Source organism: Xiphias gladius, chromosome 19 (genome assembly GCF_016859285.1).
Source record: "Xiphias gladius isolate SHS-SW01 ecotype Sanya breed wild chromosome 19, ASM1685928v1, whole genome shotgun sequence".
Taxonomy (NCBI): Eukaryota; Metazoa; Chordata; class Actinopteri; order Istiophoriformes; family Xiphiidae; genus Xiphias; species Xiphias gladius.
This window is the reverse complement of record NC_053418.1, coordinates 3665480-3689449: the sequence shown is the minus strand read 5'-3', so window position 1 is coordinate 3689449 and position 23970 is coordinate 3665480. Positions and strand designations below refer to the sequence as shown.

The window sequence follows — 23970 nt, the reverse complement described above, 5'->3', positions numbered from 1 at the left end:
CGCTGACGACGACCCGACCACAGTTTCCACGCCGCTACATCCACTGTGTGGCTCGTCTCAATAGGAGGACGATAGACCGTAAAAAAAAAAAAGAAAAAGAAGGAAAAAACACACCTCTCCAGTCCGCCAGTGAATGAATGAATTGATGGATGAGTGAATGACTACACCGGAGACGTCCCGCCGCTGCCCACGTCTTGAATTTTAGGTCTGCGAGAGCGAGCGAGGAGACGCTGTTCGTTCAAGGGGGTCGACGCCACGGCTGCCTCTCTGCCCCTATCATCATCGCCGGGTAAGCTAACTGCCGCCGCGGCTAACGTGGGGCAGGTTTATACAGGTGTACCGCTGTGCGTTATGTAGCTTCGGAAACTGGTTCTCATTCAGCCGTTAAGACACGTATTTACACAGTGGGGGAGTTCCCTGCCTTTTAGCCTTTTTTTTTTTTTTTTTTTACTGCGGGACCGTATCTGAATCAGTGGCTTGCCATAGAGGCTAACCTACAGCGGCTAGATCAAGTTCGACTAAATGCGGAGACACTTATCATTTTTATTTCTTTTTTCAGAGCCTGGGTGTAAAACATGCATCAAGGAAGGAAACTGAGCGACCGGGTCAATGATTAATCTTATAGCCATAGCACTGTAAGACCGCCAGAGTCAGCGTAATTACAAAAACATTTCCGTTCAAGTACATTTTTAAAATGTGTGTAATTCAGTATAATTTTAGGGACTTTGCCATATTTAAAAAAAAAAAAAAAAAAAAATACAACTTGCCTGTCATTAGCTTGTGTAATGCAAGGAATACTCTATACTACACCACATGTTATTCTTACTTTTCGGGCATATACAGAGTTAACATTGATTTCTGTCACGAAATTGTCTTAAAGTCTTCGAGAAGAGAGAAATCCAGTGGCTGAAATGTGTGTGAACCCCCCCCCCCAGCCATACTTAACGGGAAAAAAACTTTATCAAAACTAAATTCAGGGTGTTGCTCATGCAACCTTAAGTAAAGATATAGTTTTCAGAGGTTTAGGGTTATAAATCAGGGATGCATTAACCTTTGAGAAGTGCTTCAATGTTGTGAGTGTTCCAACTTCTCCAAATACTGATGTTGTATTAGCTTGATTAATGTAGCTGGTCAGGGAAAGTATTTGATGAGCACTTCAAAAACCTGTTTAGTTATGGTACTTACTTCAGTAAATATGCTCTGTGGCTTTCTACTTCTGGATTTCTGACCTCTAAGCTGGCCTCTGGGTAAAAGTAAGGGGTAGAGCTAGACCAAGTCTTGTCTAAAAACCCGTAATTTTATGGTGAATGTTCCTTTGTTGTACACTCAGGATGAGTGGAGCACATTGACAATATGTTCGGTGAACCAACTTAAGCCATCACTGCCTCAGCTAATGACAGCCTTGGTTGATGATATCAGCCACAGGACAGAGCGAAACAGTAATTAGGGGCCTTGGCTAAAGGTTGGTCGATGCACAGCTTAACGCGCCCTTTGCACCTGCGGTATATAAAGTGACCCGGGATGAGGCAGTTGAGTGTGCAGACATCAGAGGACAAACCAGAGTCTGCTTTGAGGAACAAGCTGCCTTGAATTAAGAAGGATCTAGCGAGGAGCAGCGGCCTTCTGTGTGTCTCCGTTCATAAACGGTACAGTATCGGTATGCTTCTTGCTTTAAAATTTGTAATAGAAACTGACACAAGACAAGCTGAGAGGAAGAACTGATTCCTCTGGAGTCTGATTCTGAGCCAGCTGACGCAGATACGGCAGGGCTCACGACATACCAGGCCATCTTTGAGCACTTGCCTTGTGTAATACCAGCCCTATGTGCTGAGAATTTTTGTAGGTGACAGCGCTGCAGGACTGTAATCGACCACCTTCTGTTGAGTTTTAGGCTGGGACCCCAAGACCCCACATCATATTAATGATATAGAGCTAAAACAATTAGCTGCTACTCTTCTTTGTCTTAATGGTAAAGAATTAAACCAAAATGCACTTAAATACAAAACACAACTCTTTGTACAGACTACACTGTGTGTATTACAGTACTCAAGGTAGTTTGAGCAAGTTTTAGTGTGCTTTTAAAATCTTATCCAGATTTAAAAAAAAAAAAAAAAAAAAAGTTTCTACAATAAAGAGAATAAATGAGGGTGGCTCTCCTCAAAATATTTGTACACATGTATGAAAATCTTGAGTAAAAATCCAAAAGATAAGTGCAGAGTGTCAGAAAAGAGTGATAAGACCCCTGGTAGGTTACTGAGAGTATGTTTTTGGGGAAGCCTTTTAGCCATGATTTTTTTTTAGCCCTGGTTGATGATCTCTCTGATCTTAAAAGACTACAAGGCTTAAAGAAGTGTCATAATATTTCCCAGCAGTTGAAAGCAGTTTCCATCAGCAGTTTTATCACTTTTCCATGCTGACAACTTGAAACTTTTGAAGGTGTTGTTTAGCTCACCATTATGCAGCATCTGAATTATTCACTTATTTATTTAAAGGGAGTGTGGGTTTGGAGTGGTCACGCTTTGTTTGATTACATAAATCCCGGCAAAACACGTAAGCAATCGCTCATGTATCATTCTGATTTCAGGTACCATTTTTTGCGTGTGGTTGGTGGATAATTTTTTTGGATTCGTGACTTATCCTGATGAAAACGCTTCAGCCTGCACTCCTATGAGACTTGTCACCAATCGGAGATTTTATTTCTGCTCAGTCAGCTGGTGAAGTTGATGATGACAAGGGAAATTTCACACTTAGCTGTATTTACACATGGGTGCCAAGAGATACGGCGATAGTTACTCACTCAATGCTCAAATTGCCCAGTGACCCTGGTGATAATTGTGAAAGTAGTTTGCGTTTGTTACCTTCTCTGTTTTCTGTATTTGCATATTTGCTTGTGGCAGAACTTCCAGTCATCTGTTTAGGCTAATTGGTTTCAGGTTTCCTGTTTGACAATAATATCATGATAAGTAAATAATAAACAAAGCAGGGTCACTTTTTAAGACCGGAGAAAGATATGAAAGGATGAGCAGAGGAGAATCCGCTGCATGCCTTTGGGATTGGTGTCCAGCAGACTGTGACTAAACATTTTCCTGTCCTGCTCTTCCCTCCTTTCTCTTCTGCTGTCAGCTCCCTTGTAAACCTCATATTCAACGTCATGACAGAGGCCTCTACCCTTGTTTTGAAGGACTAACGTCTCTGCTGCAGACTGCCGGTCTCTTCTCACCACCCTTTATCTTCACAGCTGCAAATAGGCCTTGGACTCAAAATGCACACATCACAACAGCAGACATGGTGTCTGTGTGTGTGTCTGAGTGTGTGATGACGTTGGTGTAACCTGACGTGCCATCATTTAAAAGCAGTTTCTGCACTGTTTTGATCAGACTGTAGCCACCTTGAGACCGAGGCAAAGGTCTGCCAGTGAAGAAGGCTTCCGCTCCTCCAGTGTTTATAGTGGAAGAAGAAGGACTTATTTAGGAGCACGAGTATATATTTAGTATCCGCACCGAGAAATAATCGTAGCTAAGGAGGCATGATGACAGGCAGCAGTGTAACAGCTATTGCTATTCACTTGTATTGCTACATACTTGGAGACTGAGAATAGGGCCTGACCGATAATGGATTTTTGAGGCCAACACTGATATTGAGTTAAAAAAATCCAACGTTAAAACGTCACATGTATTCTGCCATATGGCAGAATACATGTATTCTGCCATATGGCAGAATACATGTGGCCATATATTAGATGGCAACTTACTGTAGGTCTTGTGTTTATCCAGGTCATACCTTTTTTGTGTGTTACCCATGTGCTGCCCCTTTTGTCAAACCCCAATATTTCCTCACACACCTTGTGTCTCCTCTCCGTCTAATGAAAAATAAATGTGGAAGAGGAGAGAGGGAGAGAGATATTGTTTTACCTCTGGCAGCACTTCTGCATGTTGGAGAGGAATGGGCAGGTGTTATTGTTGCCCTTCTGAAACTCTTGACCAGTGTAGGTTTAAATATCTACACTACTAGAAAAAGCTTCAAGTAGGCTTGGGTGATATGACCCTACCTACTCTGACACGATAGAGATTTATTTTCTTTTTTTGCTTAACCACTATTTAACCAAGTAGGTCCCATTGATATGAAGATTTATGGTCAAAGTGGTAGCATAAAAAAGTTGCTGAAAAAAACAATATAAAATCAGCCAGACAAAATACTATACCGTACCATTAACACTGCCAAAGAACTTCCAGTAGCCTTAAATTCGGGCAGGGTTTTCAGCTTCCTCAATTATTAAACTATCCCTTTAATATTTCTGGCAGTGTTAAGCCTTTGCTGACAAAAAGAACTAGATTTGATCAGAATATCATTTTAAGGATTTTTGCATCAATGTGATAAAACTACATTGATTTGTCAGGTATTTACTTCCCCGTATTAGCCAAATAAAAGACATGTTCCTGTTATCAAAGTGAGTTTCAAGGAAATTCTCTATTTCACAGTGTTCCTATATAATGTTCAGTGGCATACTCTAATGGTGGATTTTATACATAAATGGCTCTAGGGCTGTAACAAACAATAATTTTCATTACAGATTAATCTGACGGTTGTTTCTTTTGATTAATCAAGGTGACATATTCTTATTGCCTGTTTGTTCTGACCAAAAGTCCAAAACTCTCAGAAATTCAATGTACAGTCATAAAAAACAGCGAAAAAGCAGCAAACTCTCATATTTGAAGAGCTGGGAGCAGCAAATGTTTGTCAGTTTTGCTCGATAAACAACTTAAATGATTAATGGATCATCAAAACAGTTGGAGAATAATTATCTGACAATAGACTGATCATTTCAACACTAATATCCACCCCTACCTTCAGCCCTTGTTTCACTAACAATAACTGCAGGCAGTAGGGAGGCTAGGATTCAGAACTCCTGCAGCTTATAAAAGGATTGTGTAAAAGAGAAGGATAGGAAAAAGAAATTTTAAAAAGGAGCTAAAGAGGGTTATGAATGTTGTTTTACATTTTCTGTAACTTGCTCTCCCCTTTTTTTCCCCTTCAGAACGAGGTCTCATTAGAGCAAGTAGAGGAGGAAGATTTGGGACAGAGGGTACAATTCATTAGAGAGAGTGTGACTTATTGAAGAGCTACATCTTTTCTTTGCCTCCTCAGCTCAGAGACCTAGGGAGAGACAGATGAAGGGAAAAATTTGGTGACTGAACACAAATTAGAAGTAAGAGAAAGCAGACAGACTGACCTTTTGAAAGTTGTATTAAATCTGGAGAAAGTCAACTGAGCATGGTTGTACTTGTTCATAAATGGTCTGATGATATGATCGTGAACGCTCATATCCTCTTACATTTCCACACAGCTGCCCAGCTACAGACACAGATTTACATTGTTGGCCACTGAGCAGCTGGAGTGTAGTGCCTTGCCCAAGGGCAACTCAGCAGTATATATACTAGGGCCGCAGTCTCCCGGTCGACTGGTCGATTGGTTGGTCGCTAGCTCTTGTTGGACCAAATTCTCATTGGTCAGACATTCGCAGGTGTTACTTCATAAGGAGAAAAGCGCTACATCAATAGCCTTCCAGGATTAATCCATTATTTTCTGCGGCAGTGGGAGGGACATACTACCTGTGTAAATGGGGGCGCTGTGAAAACACCCCCGTTTGCACAACTTTGAACTCGCACAACCTAATGGAGACTGCTAGGTTGGCTGGCAGGGTGCTGTTTTCCTCTACAGCAGCTGAACTGGACGTTTGCAGTTGTAGTATGTCCCTGCCCGATTCCACTGCCAGCCAACTAAATTGCCTTCTCTTTTTATAGCTGAACAGGAATCAAGAGGGAATGCTCATTGCAGTTTAAAGAAAGGAATGATGTGGGTTTGGCTCTGGGCTGGACTTTGTGGCCTGACTGTCAGAATGAAATTTGAAGAAGGCAAATTGATGGGGAAAAGAGATCACCGAAAATTCAAGCTGGCAGCTGCCGTTTCATGTTTCTTTTTTCTTCATTGCCTCTTTTCTTCCACACTTCCCCATTTCTTTCTTCCTCACCGGTTAGTCGTAACCATAGTTCTATCTGTCCCTCTCTCTCCTCCACAGACCACTGCACTCCTGAGGAGCCCACTGCTTTCTTCAGGCATTTATTCTCCTCCGCTCCCTATTCCCGCGACTCCATCTCTGCTCCCAGGTAACTTGTGGTCATCACTCAGCGAGCTCAGAGCTTCAGGGCAGACAGACTGACTCAAGCGCTTTACGCACCAGCTATCATTAGAGGCTCTGTAGGAAAAGGTGAAGGGTTTCTTTACAAACATGAATGGCTGTGTTATTCACCTCAGCGTGGCATGTGGTCCTGCTGGATGTACTGAAATGAATCGATGCTCTGTGTGTTAGAGCAGGGGACGGGAACATTACAGTGCGCCCTGTATGTGGTATGTGTATGTATCTGTATATGTTCTTGAAAGTTTCTGTCGGGGATGCAAAAAAAGTGACGCCCTAGGATTTTATGTAGTGGAAAGGCTTACATAATATTTAATATAAAACAGTCTTTAAATTCCAGTTCAACAGTTGGCTGTAATAAGGCAGCACATTATAATACAAGCTGATATCACTCTTAAAAAAAAAAAAAACTGTACTGATGATTGACATTTGATTAATGGCTGCACGTCTGATTTGAGAAAGTGTTTTTGTATTCCCGTATTTGTTGTCTGGTGAGCGTGTGCCGTAATTGTCTGTAATTGGCGGTGGTGTTTATCTTACTGGTTTCCTGGTCACTCTGTGTGCTTCTTGCTGTAGGTCTAACAGTGGGCCTTTGGATCGACTAGTGTGTTTGTCTTATTGTGACATAATTTGAGTCACTGAAGTTTAAATAACGTTAGGAAGCACCCTCTCTGACTACAAAGTTCTCGCGCTGTTCTCTCTTTCAGGACATGGTCACAAGCCTAAAGTTTGCTTATTTAATATAAAACATTCATTGGCACTTGAACTTGGCTTGTCTCTGGGTCAGCTGGTTTTTGAAAACAGTTAAATCTTTCTACTATTTGGAGCCAACAGTGAGCAATATTGCGAAGTGCAGCCTTATAAAACAGTGGTTATCTATCATGCGTTGTAGAGTTCTTTTATTCACGCCTCCTCCCTCCACAGATCAACGTCCTCCAGCCAGTGAAGAAGCCATGCTCATGTCGTCCCCTCATGGCCGTAACACGACCGCCATCACCCTCCTCCAGTCACAGCTGATGTTTGTGCTGGCCCTGGCTGTGCTGCTCTGCCCCTTGGGCTTAGTGACAGTTCAGGGGGAGAGCCAGACCCAGTCTCCTACCCAGGTGCTCCAGGACCTGCTGGCCCGCTATGGCGACAACAGCACCATCACGGTGCCCCAGCTGCGGTCTCTGCTGGCTCTCCTCAGCCAGGGTCAGGGTGAAGTTGACAACAACACCAGCAATGTGTCGGAGACGCCTAAAAGCACACCTCCCAAATCCAACAGCTCCAAGGTGAGAACAAAAACGTTTTCTTATCTTGTGTTTAGCACTTTGATAGGTAGGGTGGTCTATTGTGGTTAGTATAACAGGTGCAAATTAAATCTATGCACAAGGAGCAACCTCATTTGACTATAACATGTATATTACCTCTGCCAAGGAGGTTAAGTTTTGACCTGTGGCTGTTTGTTTGTTTATTTGTCAACGTGATTACGAAAAAAGAACTGAACCCATTTGCACCGAACCTGGTGTAGGGATGGGGCATAGGCCAGAGAAGAACCCATTATGTCTTGGGGCAGATCTGGATCATTTACTTTGAACTGGAATTTTTTTTCTCTGAAGTCTGGTGTATGTTGTTTGACACTGCCATGGGTCTGGGGTGTGTATCAGTATCTCAATTGTCAGGAAAACTAGGTTGTCAGTTGAGACAGAGCAGGTAAAAGTTATGTGTTGCCCCTTATTTTAACCACAGCTGCATGTTAACTGGCAGGTTCTTTTTGAATCCTTTTTGAAACGAGTCTGTCTCTTTTTTTTTTTTCCCCAAAATTCATACACAGGTGTTTGGTCCTGGTGGGTTTTCCATTTGTCTGTTTTCAGATCAGGTCAAAGACATTGGACCATTTTACCTTCCTATGGAGGCGTTTGAGGTTAAATTGTTGTACTGCATTCATCTTAAACCCAAGGTGCAGTGGAAACGGCTTGTAGGGATCACGAACAGAATCATTCCTATTCAGATGCTTAAATAATTTGCTTATAGTAATCAAGTAGTCTGCTTACAGTGTTCAATTTGGGTCTTTTCATACATGACAACATATGGACAAAGAATTTAAAACTTTTGCAGCCCACTACTGCAATCTGTTATATGCTTAGGCTCTCTTCTAACTTACTTGTACGAGGTTTTTGAAATGCCACAGTGTGTAATCACTGTCTCTGCCTGCTCTCCCAACGAGTCACTGTGTGTGTGTGTGTGTGTGTGTGTGTGTGTGTCTGTGTGCACTTGCATGCCATGTGATATCTTCCTCTACTCATACCGCCATGGCTCAGTGAATCATTTTGCCCCCTCCCGTTCCTGCTCTGCCTGTATTTTGGGATTGATACAGTTCGTAATTATCGTCCCTCTTATCGTTAGCCTCTTTCACAGACTCTGAAAAAGAGCAATGATAGGAAGCGTGTTTACACTGGAAATGTCATTGCTAGTGACAGAGTCTTTTAGACCTTTATAAACAAAGGAAGTAACAGTAATTCAATGAGAATGGTAGAGCGAATGCCTCCACCAAGAACAAATATTGATGAAAATGTCCAAAAATCCCCTGTTTCGCAATGTTAAGGAAAGTAATAAATAAAAAATCCGGGATCTGCCCCTTTAACCGGAGCCGCATCAAAGTTTAATGGGTTTTTCCCTGGCCCATGCCCGATCCTTCTACCAAGTTTGGTGCAGATTGGTTCAGTACTTTGGTCTCCATGTTCTCCATGTGATATCTCCTTCGTGCTGATTGGTATTCACATTTTTTTGATGAGGTACCCAGTAGCTGGCGTAATACCTCTGGCAGAGCCTCTGCAATGCCCTGAGGCAGAAGAATAAATCCAGCTTTAGTCCTGTCTGGAAGGAGCAGGGCCAACCGGGCCACATAGCTGAAATATTTAGCATATTTCCCGGACTTGGTGTCAATTATGGTTGACTCACTTACTCACTGATATGCTTTTGAATAGATTTACACTGAGTACAGGGTATTCCCTAGGTGTCTGGAAAAAAAACAAGACTTATAGTGCATATAGTAGCATACAGTGTGTGTAGTATCCTTTTAGGGTGCTAGAGAATCTCAGCAGAGTTTTTTTTTTTTTTTTTTCCCCCGTTCATTTGGTTTAGGCGCTGCGCAAAAATGCTTAGGGGCTGCGCCTACGCCTTAAAATGATAGGGAAAACCCTGGATTAATAAGGGGAAAGTAATAACAGAAACAGGTAACGTCCGTCTTTGCATAGGTGTGCGACTCAAAGAACAGAAGTAAAACTGCAGCCAACAACTGTCACTGCTCTCCCCCTATAGTGAAGCACAGATGTTCAGTAACACAGTCACGTGTCTCCTGCATATTGTTGAACACCTTTCAGAGATGACTCTTCACCACTGAACGAGTCTTATTCCAGTATTCATGGCTGCCACAATGGAAATTAAGGATTTGCTGTTTGTGCTGAGAAGAGTTCATACAATCACTGAATAGCGTATTGAATATGTTTCCTGCTGTTATGCTGGCTTGAATTTTTTTAATGTGACAAAGTGATGAATCAGCTGTATTGCATTATGTATTGAATCACTATCCAAAGCCCCACTTCTGTTTGATTCAGCTTCACTTTTTGACCCCAGGAAATTCAATTCTAACTGGCTTCTGTGTTCTTTGTTCCAACATAATAAAGAGATATTTACCTTGGATAGAGTTTCTTCCCTCTTTTGAATGTGACCACCTTCAAGATTTTATTTCTGAGATAAGATTCATTGTTTTACATTTTTGTATGTGTCCTGTTGGCAGTCGCATGGCTATGGGGCATTCCGTCCATCTGTATTTGTCCAGTTCTACATTGTTATCAAGCTTGTTGATAAAGGAAACCAATAAGTCGGTTTTTGCTATTGCTACACAAGAGTCTTTGTGGGTTCAGCATCAAACTTCATTCCTTCAATCGCTAAGAGCTGTCTCCAGCGGTGGAAAGCAACGGCAATGTTAACTCTTGTTTTGCTTCTATTTCTAACACTTCTTTTCTTCTACTGAAGTTAGCATGGTTAGCATGCTACCGCTAAGACGGCCCGTCCCGTCTCGTAGTACCACTTTCTGTTAGTGAGTCACTGTAGCGTCCAGTCTGCCCTCAGCCTGGAATGAGAGGATGAAGAAGTAGCGCTGCTCAGAGGGCGCACTGTAACCTCTAGTCTTGTAAATGCAACGATGGCTGAAGCTCTTGACAGGCGACCATTAACATCATCATCACCACCAACACCACCAACCCACTCCCAGCCAGAAAACACATGTGGCGGCAGAGAACACTTACATATAGCCCCTTTTAATACCTTATTGTTAGCAGTTGTGTTTAAATTGCAAGCAATCTTATGGCAAACACCCAACAATTACAAATGATTTTAAAAATTGAGAAATGTTTGTCAATTTCTAATTTTGTTTGAAATTTATAGAGCTGAGGGAAATTACCTATTTAGGCACCTCAAGCAGACAAACTACTATACTGTATATTTGTCTTGCAGTTTGTTTAAGAGTTTAACAGTCAAAATTGCACTGCCACAGTTCACTAAAGCCCTGGGTCATGTAATTTTTCCAGACCAACAGTCCAAAACTAAAAGATATTCAACTTACAATATGTAAAACAGAGGAAAGCAGCAAATCCTCACGGTTTAGAGGATTTGAGGAACCAGAGAATATTTGGTGATTTTGCTTGAAAAATGACAATTAATAAATTCTCTAAACTGTGGTTCTAACGGTCTGTGTTCTAATGATGCCTATTTTGGGACAAACTGATAGTTGTGGATTCAGTGGAGTATTATTGTGTCCCATGATAATGCAAATGCTATTTGACTGGTTTGTTTCCACATTAAGAATACAGTTCTGAGGACAGTGCTGCATCCATGAAATTATTCACATGACAATTCTTACCTCTACAGAAAAAAAAAATATCCATCAGGTTCCTTAAGTATAAAAATCACCTGTGTAACCCCTCCAGATACTTTTTAAAACTAAATTGCACACAAACAACGTAGATGTCCGATCAAAGTGTGCGCCTTTGCAACTTCGAGTATTGTTAAGATTGAAAGCAACCTGACCTGTCTCTGTGTACATCCGTGGTTATTCATCTGATGAAAGTAAAAAGGTAACTTCTTTTGGCCAACTGACTGGTGGGTATGTTTTCATTTACAGTGCTTGCCTGAAGACACATTGGCTATTTACAGCATTAGCGAGCAGTCACGCCTGGATGGGCGGGGTTTACAGGAACTTTGCCCCACTATGCTTCAGCAGTTGGATGCTGGGACTTGCAGGGTGCAAAAAAAGGAGATGCTGAGCGGTGACACCTCCCCCAGGCCTTCAGATGCTGAAGGTGAGCACTGGCTTGTTACGCATGGTTAATACTACTTTTTTTTTTTTTTTTTTTCATTAACACTGAAGGTATTTTGCAGATTTTCTGTGATGAATTTCATTTTGGTTTCTAATGTGATTTTACATACATTTTATGGTGCATGAATGTTGAGGATTTTTCATTTTCACATTTGTGATGGCATTTTTGTTGTCTGTGGGTCAGAGTTGCTTGAGATGTCTCATTACAGCCACTTCATTCGTCTGTATATCTGTATATTAGCAGTGTATGGGATAAACTTATATTTTGCTCCTGTTATGTTGAGTACATTTTGTAACTCAATTTCACAGTTTTTACAGGCATTCTTTTCAGATGAATGAGAACAGAAAACCGATTTCCTCATCAGATCTGATCTACAAAAGTGTGTTTTGTTGCCTAAAGATCGTGAAATCACGATGTCTGTGAAGGAAAACAAAGCCAAAATAAGCATGCACAAGGCTTAGCCAAGGCTGAGATTGAATTTCTCAGTTTGGCTTAAAAAACAACACATCCTTTAGACTCCACAATCCTGCTCCAGTCAGCATAACCAGTATGTAGCAGAGATCTCATCCAGGTAAAGGCAGTCTGGACAGCAAAGTATCTCAGCTACAAAACTGCTCTTCTTTCCTTCGCTGCTGATACACTGTAACTCCATACAGATTGCTGTCTTTACACACCCAGTAGGATGGCCTTGAGAGCCCTTGAAGCTGTTTTGGCATCTGCATTGAATCTGAAATGAAATGTGCAGTGCAGTGTAGGCTGTTGTTTAACAAGTCTTTGAATTATTTTTGGATTGAAGCGGAATTGGCTTTGGAATATGAGGCTGGAATAAAAAGCTAGTTAAATGCAGACTTGGAGAAGTTGGTGACCTTAAGCGATCTTCTGCCTTCAAGGCTGCAGCACCACTGAAATCCAAAAGCAGCACAGCTTCAGTTTGTACCAAGAGAAAAATTACAGCTTTTATTATGTATGTGATTATGTTGGGCATCAGTCTTCTTCTCCCTATAAACGAGTGACATTGTGCTGTGGCCTCGCTAAGGTAGCTCACAAATTGTCTTTCTTACTTTTAACCCTGTTTATCTTATCCTTGACAGGTGAAGGAGAAATGGTTTACTGAACCAGAGTTCTAGCTCTATCCTTCCCTCTCCACTGACAAATTTATTTTCCCTTATCATCCACCCATATGCCCTCAGCTCGCCTCACAGTTGTCCCTGTAGGCAGTTTATTCTGGCCTGAGAGCTGTTTTTCTTTGCCTAGGCTGCGGAGATCTGCCAGCAGCAGGGAGGCAGATGTCTTGGAAATTCATCTCTACTACAGATCTCACGGACTTATACATCCTGATCTTTTCTCATTATCTAAATGTAACACACTTGCAGATTTTCCAGGGATAAAACAGATATCCAGCACCTCTGTGCCTATTTTATGCCAATGATGAAGATTTAGTAGTGTTTTGTCTTAAGTCTACTACTTGGCCCCATGCCTAACAGCATTCTTAAGATGGTCTTAGACTGTTTGTCAGCAGAACTATTGCACAGTTTCATCCTTCGCCTGCAGACTGGCTTTTTTACGGTGGCCTTAAAACCTGCTTTAGTTTAACTTCTTCTGAAGTAATGCACTCTAGATGCCAGTACAATGAATAACTTTAGGTCAATTTCCAACTTTAAGACTGCATTGTTTCCCTTAGGGAGTTGTGTCCAGAAAGAGTAAATTTTTTTTTTTGTGGTGGCGTTCCGAGGTTCAGTCCTGGGGCCCCTTCTTTTTGTCTTTACATGCTGCCATGAGGTTTTTTCATTTAGAAATGGCACAGCAGCTCTATATCTCTGCTTTGCCCGATCATCTGAGCCCAATCGATAATCTTACATTTCAGAAATTAGTGATTGAATGACTCAAAATTTGCTAGTGTTTAAATAAGCACAAAACTGAGATTTTGGTTATCGGGGCACAGACCAAAAGAAAGAACCTCGTTTCGCATCTTAGTGAACCACCTGTTAACACTACTTACGTGGCTAAGAATCTTGGGGTCATTTATGATTTAAATAAAATTTTGAATTTTGTCATAATACATTTTTTTAAGTCATTTTCCGATTTTTAATGTTATCACAATGTGAAGCATGTTGTTTGTTCACTTCTTGTGTCATTGGTTACATTATTAAATGTCTGTTTATCATGTGACTTGGGTTGTGCTCACATCTGCCTTCACCACCAACCCTTTTAATCCAGTTTTTTTTCCCTTTCTCAGCATGGAGAAGTTACGGTCTCACACCACAGAATAGATCATTATTCCCTCATACCTTAACCTTACTTTCTCTTGAACTTCACAGGTGGTGCATCCTCAGAAAAAAAATGAAACAAAAACTTTTATCTCATGTCCGCTAGCCTTATTTTTTTTTTTTTCCTATAGGTGTCGACTAAGGCAGTTGTTTCCATCCATTTTGGCTTGTGACGCCAAAAATAAAGCAGTGTCTACTTTTGACCCCTTGTTACAAGTTGCATATGTCTGAGCTCAACCAAATAATGATAATCCCTTCTCAAATTGTGAAGTCCAGAAAATGTGAATCTGTCCAGTAGTTCACAAGAGTGAAATACAGAGAAAAGAAAGAGCTTAGTTATATGAATTTATATATATATATGCAACTGCTAACATCCAAAAATCCCATTTTGATTTGTTGCATTGATGTGCAAGTAAATACTGTTTTACTTGCTTGCATTTCAATACAGCTGAGACTGATCAAATGCAGTGAGATCAGAATTTGATTTTTAACATGATTTTAGGTATCAGGATTTAGCATTGCATACATTTGATCGCAATATGTTTGTGTTCAAAGAAAAAATGTTTGATTGATTGATGCAGTGCTTAAGCTGCATTTACAGCTGCATTAGCACACGTTATGCATGGCAGTGTGTTTTAATGTTACATCTTCCTCTTCCATCCCACCGTCCCATCACTCCAACCCTCAGTGTGGGGCTTTTCTTTCCTGAGTGTGACAGTGATAAATGCCTTCTCCCTCACCGGAGTTGTCGTCGTGCCTCTGATGAAGACACGCTATATGAAATACGTAATCACCCTTTTCATCGCTCTTGCCATTGGCACACTGTACTCCACTGCCATCCTGCAGCTCCTGCCAGAGGTTTGCCATCTACCCGTGCACCTTTCTATCTACACTTTTAACTATACATCTTTTCACATCCCATAAACCTTTGCTTTTTAAAAACACAAACACTGAAGCTGAAAACCTCTTTACTTCACTGTAGTGCCACACAGCTCGTTACCAAACTCGTGCACCTTTGGCCAAGCGCTCCTTTGTCTGGTCTGTGGTCGTATCTCTTTCCTTCCTGCCTTTGTTTTATCTCTGTGGTTTTCACAGTCTCTATCAGCACTTTGGAAAGCTTTTTTTGTTTTGCTCCTTCCCTCACTGTATCACAGATCATCTGGCGGTGCGTTAATGTGTGTGTGCTCTGTATGTGTGTATCTGTGTCTGCACCTTTCCTGGCAGTAAGATCTAGGGCGGCTTTGAGGGTTTTTTTTGCAAAGAGAGTGCAGTTTTCTCTTCTACTGCTGCAGCAAGTAAAGCAGCTAATCAGGCTTCAGGTGTTTGACTTACTGCTTTGGCTTAGGGATTCATTCATTTCTGATTTTGTAAGACAATCCTGGGGAAATGGAGCACAACACTGTAAAAACGTCCTTCAAAATTGAAATGTGACCCCGTGTTAGCAGTACTCCTTCTGCCACTGTTGGGCTATTTAAAGTTCATCTGACCCCTCTTGTGTCTGCAGTCAATGATAGTGTTTACCCTGAGGCAAGGACAGTGATACGGACAACCCTGAGTGGTTGAGGACAAAGTATCTCTGTGTATGTGTGTGTGTGTCTGTGCTTGAGATTTCAACTGTAACTTCAGCGTAATTCAATTCTGTTTCTTTTGAAAAGACATGCATGGGGTTCGAGCACTGTTTCAAAAGACAGCCAATTATTATCTTCACAAGAACGGCGGTGTCACTTCTGTTAATCTCTTTTCAATGGAAAATTACCCTGTTGTCTCTGGAAAGACATGCAGGTATCTTTGAAATGTCTTCTCTCAGGTTGATTTATATTCAATTCTTCCTTTCCTTTCAGGAGCATAACTGGTTGGTGTTCTCCAATTTGTTATTCCTGACCCTGGTTTTAAAAAAAAAAAAAAAAAAAAAAAAAATCACTGAACTTACCACCGATTTTTTTTTTTTTTTCTCACCTTCCCTCTTCTTTTCCGTGCCTCCTCTCCGTTCATCAGTGTGGGGTTATGGGATCCTGTGTGTGACACTGATCTCTCTGTGTTCGCTGGTCGGGGCGAGCGTGGTGCCCTTCATGAAGAAAACCTTTTACAAGCGACTGCTTCTCTACTTCATAGCCCTGGCCATTGGCACGCTCTACTCCAACGCCCTGTTTCAGCTCATCCCAGAGGTAGTGTCGATGTTGCTGTGACTCACTTAGCTGCGGCTCCCTCACAGTGCCTCAGTGTAGGGTAGCTATGTAGTTTCCACAGACAGGATTGAAAACATTCATTTTTCGTATAGAGAAAAACTCCAGATTCTCATGTAACTATGCATTTTTTTGTCATTTTAGACCCTCCGTCATCTCATTTAATGTGATAGAAATATCGCGGTCATAGGTAGGATGAGATATGGTTGCGTACTTAGCTATAGAGTGATATGCTGTAATTTACAGTTATATTACCCAGCCGCCATTGCCACAAACTGAATTGAGCACTGAGCAAAATCTACACCATGATTAATGACATTGATGTCTGTTTTTCAAAAGAAATGAAAGACTTGAAGTTTATAAATGCATAGCAATCCTTGTCACTGGAAAGTAGGGCTATATTTGAGACGGATTAAAAGCATAGATCAGCAGTTCTACTCACGTCACTTGTCAAATCAGACTTGTTCAAAGAGGAGGGAATTTTTTTTTTTTTTAAGAAGCGTATTTTGGAACTATGTCTGTTGTGGGCTACCCATGAAGAACTAGGATACATTATTAGTTGATTATCTATCATGGTATACGGTATGTAAATTGATATTGCAATAGCAAAACACACTAAAGTTGTTTGAATTCAGTTGAGAAATTGGTTTCAGATAAAATAAGCAGATGAGAATCAGTGAGATGAATAACCGGATAAAGTAACTTCATCAGATTGATGCAAAAATGCCAAGTTATATATAAAGCTGATTCTCTTTTATTTGCAGCATTGCTTAAAATGTTTTGATGCAACCAGAAATATTAAAAGGACGGTTACCTCAGTACAAATGGTTGAGCAGACAAATCTATACATCATCACATCACCCAGTCCTTCCACTCACAGGAATTCTTTAACTCATCAGTTGGTTGATCAAAGTTTAATGATTGAAAATTCACTGTACTGATGAATGTCATGCAAAGGCAAAAGAATGCCTTAAATCCAGTACTTACAAAAGAGTAGAGCCACAAACAACTTAAACTGTCTTTGCTGATCCGGTGGCCTATTAATCATCTAACGGGGGCAGCCCGCAGTCTACCTGTGTGTTTGAAGAGAAGAAATGTTTTCTCATGAAACTTCACTCTTGTCGCCAGGCAGCTGACTACACAAAACAAAGAATTTACCAACCACTAATTGTTCACTCCCAAAACCTGCTAAAACACGATCCTTACTTGTGACAGTTGTTTAAAATAACACCTCATTTCAAAAATAGGCACACTGAATGTCAGGCAGTCATGATGTAGTAACGGCTGCTATAAACATTTATCATTAGGTAATACCGTCTTTTTTCCTTCATGATAGGCCTTTGGCTTTGACCCCCTGGTGGATTTCTACGTGTCCAAGTCTGCAGTGGTGTTTGGAGGCTTTTACCTTTTCTTCTTCACCGAAAAGGTCCTCAAAGTGCTTCTCAAACAGAAAGATGGGGTGAGTACATAGCAAAGGATGATGTGAAATTTCCCATATTTTGTTCTTTAATATTTTAATACTGCCAAAAATGCCATTACTATTGTGTGATCCGTTTAATTGGCATGTGTGTTTTGAAAGTGTGGCTTGTTTTTGGTTTTTGGCCTTTTGGCAACCATGCCTCCCCTGCATATTTGCCTAAATGCAGTAACAACGTGGTTGGAAGTTATTTTAACAGTTCTGTTTATTCTTATTCTAACGACTGTAATACAGATCTGTAAATGTACAGCAGTGTTTCAACTTGCAAATTTCCCTCTTAATTAAATCCTAAAAAAATCTTGATTAAAATTAAAAGCTGATTTCATTCACAAAAAGCAGCAGTGGTAGTTCAGGTAGGTGATTATGGGACAGTTGCCCCTCCTTGGACTGAATTTGTTCCGATTCCAGGGGTGTTGTACAACTGACCTTTACGTATGACTTTGTTGTAGATGTAAGGCCCGCTTGGAGTCACTGTTTTTGCAAACTTTGATAAAAGACCACACGGGATCTTGGCATTTGCAGATATTTTTGGTTTTTATTTGAAGAACTCAACCTTGGAGTGTGGTTGAGGTCTCTGAGGCAAGAAAATTGTGACCAAAGATTTCATTTGACCTGGGTCCTGTTCAGTTCCGGTCGAATCCTTTTGCACAAATTATTCAACTTTGTTCTTTTTATGCAGTATTATGGGAATAGGTCAAAATTGCAAGCCTTTGTGTGGATGGATAATTTGGGCATTGGTTACATTTGTGTTAAATTATACCTGTACAGACTTTTAAGTTGTTGTGTAGTCCTCATTTGGCGATTTAAAAACAACTCAACAAGTACAACTCAAACACAGATCACGTGTTTAGATTCATTTTAAGTCAACTGGTACATAATTTCCTTTTGCTCTTCCGCTTATTCATTCACCAAAGTTCAAGGTTATTTCATTTATCTGGAAGGAAATTTCCACCAGCAGTGGATCTATCAAAACCTATTGATCATGTTATCTGTTCTCTCGCTGACTTTCAGAGCCACGGCCACAGTCATTATCCCGTTGCAGATCGTTACTCGACACCCGACAGGGATTTGGAGGAGGCCGAGAAGGAGAAACTGCAGCAGAACGGAGAAGCCAGCAGTCTGGCTCTGGGCAAGGTGGACGCAGGGGAGGGCGAGCTCATGCTCAGCCCTGCACAGACACCACAGGTAGGATTTAGGCGTGGGGCAGAGGATGGAGAAGGGCAAGATCTTAGGATCTTAATAAAATCAACCAAAAATTTTTGCAGCAATTTTGAAACAATGTTGTAACCCAAACCATTTGACGTAGTGAAAACAGTTCGGGCACATACAGCAAGTGACAAAAATTGCATAACCAGTATCGTAAAGGGGCTCAAGAGCAGGGGGTGTAACATATTCATCATTTAAATATTGAAATTAAGTTTCTCACTGTTATACAAGAATATTGCAGAAAACTGAGTCGATAATTGGTCCGTTAATAAGGCTTAGTCAGTGCATGATTATTGAAGAAAAAAAATCAATCTGTACAAAGATGATTTAAGCCAGTGGTTCCCCACCTGGAGGCCAGGACCCCCCAAGAAGTCACAAGACATGGGACAGTATAGGAGGAAGATAACGTTCCACTGGTCAAATTTAGAATGACTTTTGCTTAGCTTTTTTTCTTGTTAAATACCAGACACTTTGACCTTTTCTTTTTTCTCTCTAACACTCAATCAGATGAAACAAATTTAGTGATCAAGAGAACAAAATCACTCTTTGAAATGTGTTAAAATGCTCACATCTCAAACTGTGACGAGATTGGTACAAAAGTTGGCATCTACTGATTTAAGATGCATCCGGTAACTCATCAGAAAATCATGATATAAAGTACTTAAAATCTGTGTTTGTAACCCAGTTATCAAGTGAATTAGTGAACACATCCTTGCTGATGATGTGGTATTTGCATGTTGCTGCTCTGTCCACACGCATTTACCTCTAATGGGGGTTTTGCACTCTGTTTCTCCAGGACTCCCAGAGCCCAGACAGCGGGGGGCGGTCTGGAAGCGGCGGTGGCTGCTACTGGCTGAAGGGGACGACCTATTCTGACATCGGCACACTGGCCTGGATGATCACGCTAAGTGACGGTCTGCACAACTTTATTGACGGCTTGGCCATCGGCGCCTCATTCACCGCCTCCGTCTTCCAGGGCATCAGCACCTCTGTGGCCATCCTGTGCGAGGAGTTCCCCCACGAGCTGGGTTAGTCGGGCAGGATTTTTCTCCGGCGGGCAGTAGCATTTTGATGCCTTTTTAATATTTATAAGACTGCAAGTTTCAGCTGACGACAGTTTTCATATTAATTTAATTTATTTACTTTTTGTGCTTCCAGTGTGGAAATTTCTCCGATTAATACTTTGCAAAATCACTGCTTGGCAGAAATCTACAATTGCACATGCTGCGCAGACAACTCTTTGATACATTGTCTTCTGTCTTTGTTCTTCTACTTCTCTCCTCTTTCTGTTACCAGGAGACTTCGTGATCCTGCTGAACGCTGGCATGAGCATACAGCAGGCTCTGTTCTTTAACTTCCTGTCTGCCTGTTGCTGTTACCTGGGCATGGGCTTTGGCATCCTGGCAGGCAACAGCTTCTCCCCCAACTGGATCTTTGCCCTGGCAGGAGGAATGTTCCTCTACATAGCGCTAGCAGACATGGTCAGTGTTTGGAAAAACGGATGAGGTCAACACAGAAGGGTGCGGTTGTTGTAAGAGTCTCATAATACAGCAGACTTTTACAAGAACTTGTTATAAAAAGGCCTCGTGTCTATTGCCCACACTGGCAATGGGTCATTTTTAGTTGGAGAAATTAAACACATAATTTTTCTATTCTTTTTACTCGCTACAGCTGAGTTGTCCTTGAGCAAGCCACTAAAAATAAACGACATTTTGACTAAGTTGGAAATATGACACGTTAATGTCACAGCATCTAAGTGTGGTTAGAACCACCCCCCAAAAAGAGAATTGATTTAAAAAATCCAAAGTTTTTCGCTAGCAGCTTTGGGGAAAGTTGCTTTTCATTTCAGTACATTATTTGCCCTAACAATTTTATCAATGCCCAACAGTCCACACCAGGAAGTTACTGAAGGCACCTAACGAGTAAAACGGGGAAAAAAATCAATGCAGAAAGTAAAATATCAGAAAGTAAAAAACATTGCTAGTCTGCTGTGTCAGGTAGGCTTTCATGGTCACAGTTTTTGCCAGAAGTTGTGTTTAGATCGTATATACAACATTTTATGTCATGCTCCTGCAGTTAAATCGCTCCTTTGGAAGCCTGGAGGTGTGATTGTATGTAACGAAATTAAACCATTGACTTAAAGATGCGCTCAAGCAATTTTAGTGTTGCACATTAGTAAGGCAGGGATACTCATGAGAGACAGATCAACAAAGAAAACCCCACTCAAACCCCTTCAACCCACTCTTCCAGTGAAGGAACATCTTAAGTTGTACCCTTTCTGCCTGGTGAATGCCCACATCATTCAAACTCCATCTGCCCACTTTGTAACCCAGGCCTCGTGTTAAAAATGTGTCGCCGAGAGCAGCAGACGAGAAGTTTAAAGAGTTAACTCTCTCTCTGTTTTACGCTTTTCAGTTCCCAGAGATGAACGAGGTGAGTCGTGAGGAAGAGGACGCAGGCGGCAGCAGCTTCCTCCTCACCTTCGCCATCCAGAATGCCGGCCTGCTGACGGGCTTCTCCATCATGCTCCTCCTCACCACCTACTCTGGACAGATCCAGCTGGCCTAGCACCAGACTCCTCTGGCCCATACCAGCCCTGACCAGAATGAAATGAAACTGGGGTGTAAGCTGGTTTGTGCTGGTGGAAACTGGCCCCGCGAGGAGGGAGGGAGGCTGAAACCTTTTTTTTTCTCTTTATCCTCCATGCTGTTTAAGTTTTCAGGACCCTGGAGTTTGGGGAGTTAGGCTGTGCGGCAGGTACGCACACTCCCCTATAGTAAATATTTGAATATCTTTTCTTGTGCTGTTCCCACATGCAGTAAACCCCAGGCAGAGGCGGAGTCGGCCTTTTTTTCATCAACGTTTTCCTGACAGCTGCCCTTACAGTCTAGAAACATCAACTGGAGCAGAGTTCAGCCTACAAAGTCGACCTAAAGATGTGCGACTCCTGTGCTGACAATGAACTGACGTGCAATACTCACCCAGTCACTTAAATTGTTCTCTATTCCCCAGACTATTGATCCGCCATTTTAGCTCCTGCTCTCATTCCCTATCCTCTCATCCTTCCCTCAGTGGATGTCGTTGAGCCTCAACCAGGGCCTGTTGAGATTCATTAGATGCAGATTAGTTATATCACTAATCCTCTGTGCCGCCAACATTTCCTTGGGAGGGGGGAAAGCACAATCAGGTAACAGCAGCTGTGTTACTGAATAACTCCCATCGTTGAGTCTTTATCCTTCAGTTCCAGACTGTAACCCCCCCCATTTTTTTTTTTTCATTCCATACCAAAAGCAAATTATTACGGACCTGAACTGGAATTTTATTCAAATGTCAACATCGACTAGACTTCCAGATGGACTTTGTTGTTCGTGGGTTGATGTTATATTTTTTTACACGTGAAAAAAAAAGGAAAAATGATCAGACTTTTGAAGACCAAATGTGGGCAGACCATTGAGAATGGTGAAGGGCTACACAGTGACGTTTCGGAGGGCACACTTTGTGCTCCTGACTGTAGACTCGTCTATTTTCCTCGACATGCAGGTAGAAATTCTTAACAAAGCCTGGGTCCCAAGTTATGTAAAGTGACAGAAAGTCCAGAGTTTGATTTTTAGTGGCTTTAGCCAGATCAGACGCAATAACACCCAGCGTCCACAGCAGCATTTCTCCATGGTTAACCATCCGTGCCCTCGATTAATATAGCATTGAATAGTTATAGCTTTTTTTATTCCTTGTATTCTTGAGCTCTGGTCTTCGCACATCCCATTAGTCCATGGGATGTGCGAATTCCCAGAATTATCAATTCTTTTACAGTCTAGTCATAGTTTTAACAAAATACTGTGACCTGAGTCATATGAGCACGCACATTTTTCCTACTGGTCCGGTCTTTGATCTTATCCATACAAATCATCCATATTAATAAGAAAAAAATAGGTTATCTACTGTATTTAGTTACTTAGGTTGTTATGACAAATATCTGATTCTAAGTTACACAGTATGGCCAAAAGTATGTAGACACATGTACTTTGTACTTTGTTGTGGGACTGTTATTCAGGACTTGGGCTGGCTCCAGTTCCTGTCTCTCGTGTCTTACCATTATATTCAAATCACAGAAATAAGCACGTGCTTTTGATAAAATTAAAAAAAAACAAAAAAAACCCAGTGATCTTTGAAGAACCGATAAGATTGGTCAAAAACACTAATTGCTGTTCTAATGGTATTTCCAGAGTCATAGAAGACTCTTTAATGCAAATAAACAAAAATGATTATTAACTAATTTCTCCAGTTGTGGCACATGCTGGGCCTGCGTGTGGGCTCGACCCCTCAGTTCCAGTGAAGGGAATCTTTATAGCTGAAACAATGAGTAGATTAATTGTTTTCGTCGGTCAACAAAAATTTAACCTGCGACTATTTCAGTAATCGACTACATTTTGAAATAAATTTTTTTTTCAGGCAAAAATGCCAAAAAAAAACAATGGTTCCAGCTTCTCAAATGTCAATAGTTGCTGTCTTTAGTTCTACTGGTTGTCAGTTACGATAGTAAACTGAACCTCTTATATATATATCTTTTTTTTTTTGCATGGACACAAACAAACAACACATTTTTATATGGTTTTTGAAAAAAATTTAATATTTTTTTTTTTTTTAACTGAACCTTTTCTGATATTATAAAATATTCTAATATTCTGATAATTATTAGTTGCAGCCCTAGAAATCTTGGTTGTGTGTTACAACATGCAAGGATACTGTTAGATAACAGTGAGTTTCCAACTTTGTGGCAACAGTTTACAGAAGGTCTTTCCATGCTTCAACATAGCAGTGCCCCCATGCACAAAAGCCAGATCCAAAACGACATGTTTTTTTCCCAATTTGATGTGGACACATCAGTGTTGGACCTCACTAATGCTCTTGTGGCTGAATGGGAGCAAATCCCTGAAGCCAGGTTCCAATAATCTGGTGGAAGGCCTGAAGCCAGAAGAGTGGAGGCTGACACAGCAGCAAACTAATGCTAACGGTTTGGAATAAGACATTCAGCAATGACATACGGATACAGTGTTTGGGTTGTCCACATACCTTTGGCCATGTTGTGTAATTTAAATCTGAAGGGAACCAGTGAAGAACGGTTTATGATCTGTAAAGTTTGATTGTTTATTGGAGCATTCAGGGTAGCAGTCGTTGGTGTTTGTCACAATTTTTGTAATGCGACTGGTTTCACTTCAACAAACTCTAACGTTATGAATCTTAAGTATGAAACAGCCATTCACGCCATAGCAGCATCCTAGTTTGT

The 23970-nt window shown here is 41.2% G+C and overlaps 1 protein-coding gene across 4 annotated transcripts; it reads left to right on the top strand.

The window, feature by feature from the left end:
• The first annotated feature begins 28 nt into the window (after positions 1–28).
• Positions 29–22840, top strand: slc39a14 (solute carrier family 39 member 14). Of its 4 annotated transcripts, none has more exons than XM_040155482.1 (10): positions 29–289; positions 6077–6164; positions 7118–7464; positions 11358–11535; positions 15816–15985; positions 17340–17462; positions 18492–18665; positions 19483–19714; positions 19983–20167; positions 21102–22840. In XM_040155482.1, the coding sequence occupies exons 3-10, from the start codon at positions 7147–7149 to the stop codon at positions 21252–21254; spliced, it is 1533 nt and encodes a 510-aa protein (XP_040011416.1). In that variant the 5' UTR covers positions 29–289; positions 6077–6164; positions 7118–7146; the 3' UTR covers positions 21255–22840. The 4 variants fall into 4 exon arrangements, with proteins under 4 accessions (XP_040011416.1, XP_040011418.1, XP_040011419.1 ...); XM_040155484.1 differs by lacking the exon at positions 15816–15985 and adding an exon at positions 14509–14678; XM_040155483.1 differs by lacking the exon at positions 29–289 and adding an exon at positions 1522–1657.
• Positions 22841–23970: the final 1130 nt, after the last annotated feature.

Excerpts from the sequence above, each read along its gene's own strand:
- slc39a14 (XM_040155485.1), top strand. The coding sequence starts at position 7,147 with ATGCTCATGTCGTCCCCTCATGGCCGTAACACGACCGCCATCACCCTC. Across the intron at positions 18,666-19,482 it reads GCCCTGCACAGACACCACAG|GACTCCCAGAGCCCAGACAG; the intron begins GTAGGATTTAGG and ends CTGTTTCTCCAG. Across the intron at positions 19,715-19,982 it reads GGAGTTCCCCCACGAGCTGG|GAGACTTCGTGATCCTGCTG; the intron begins GTTAGTCGGGCA and ends TTCTGTTACCAG.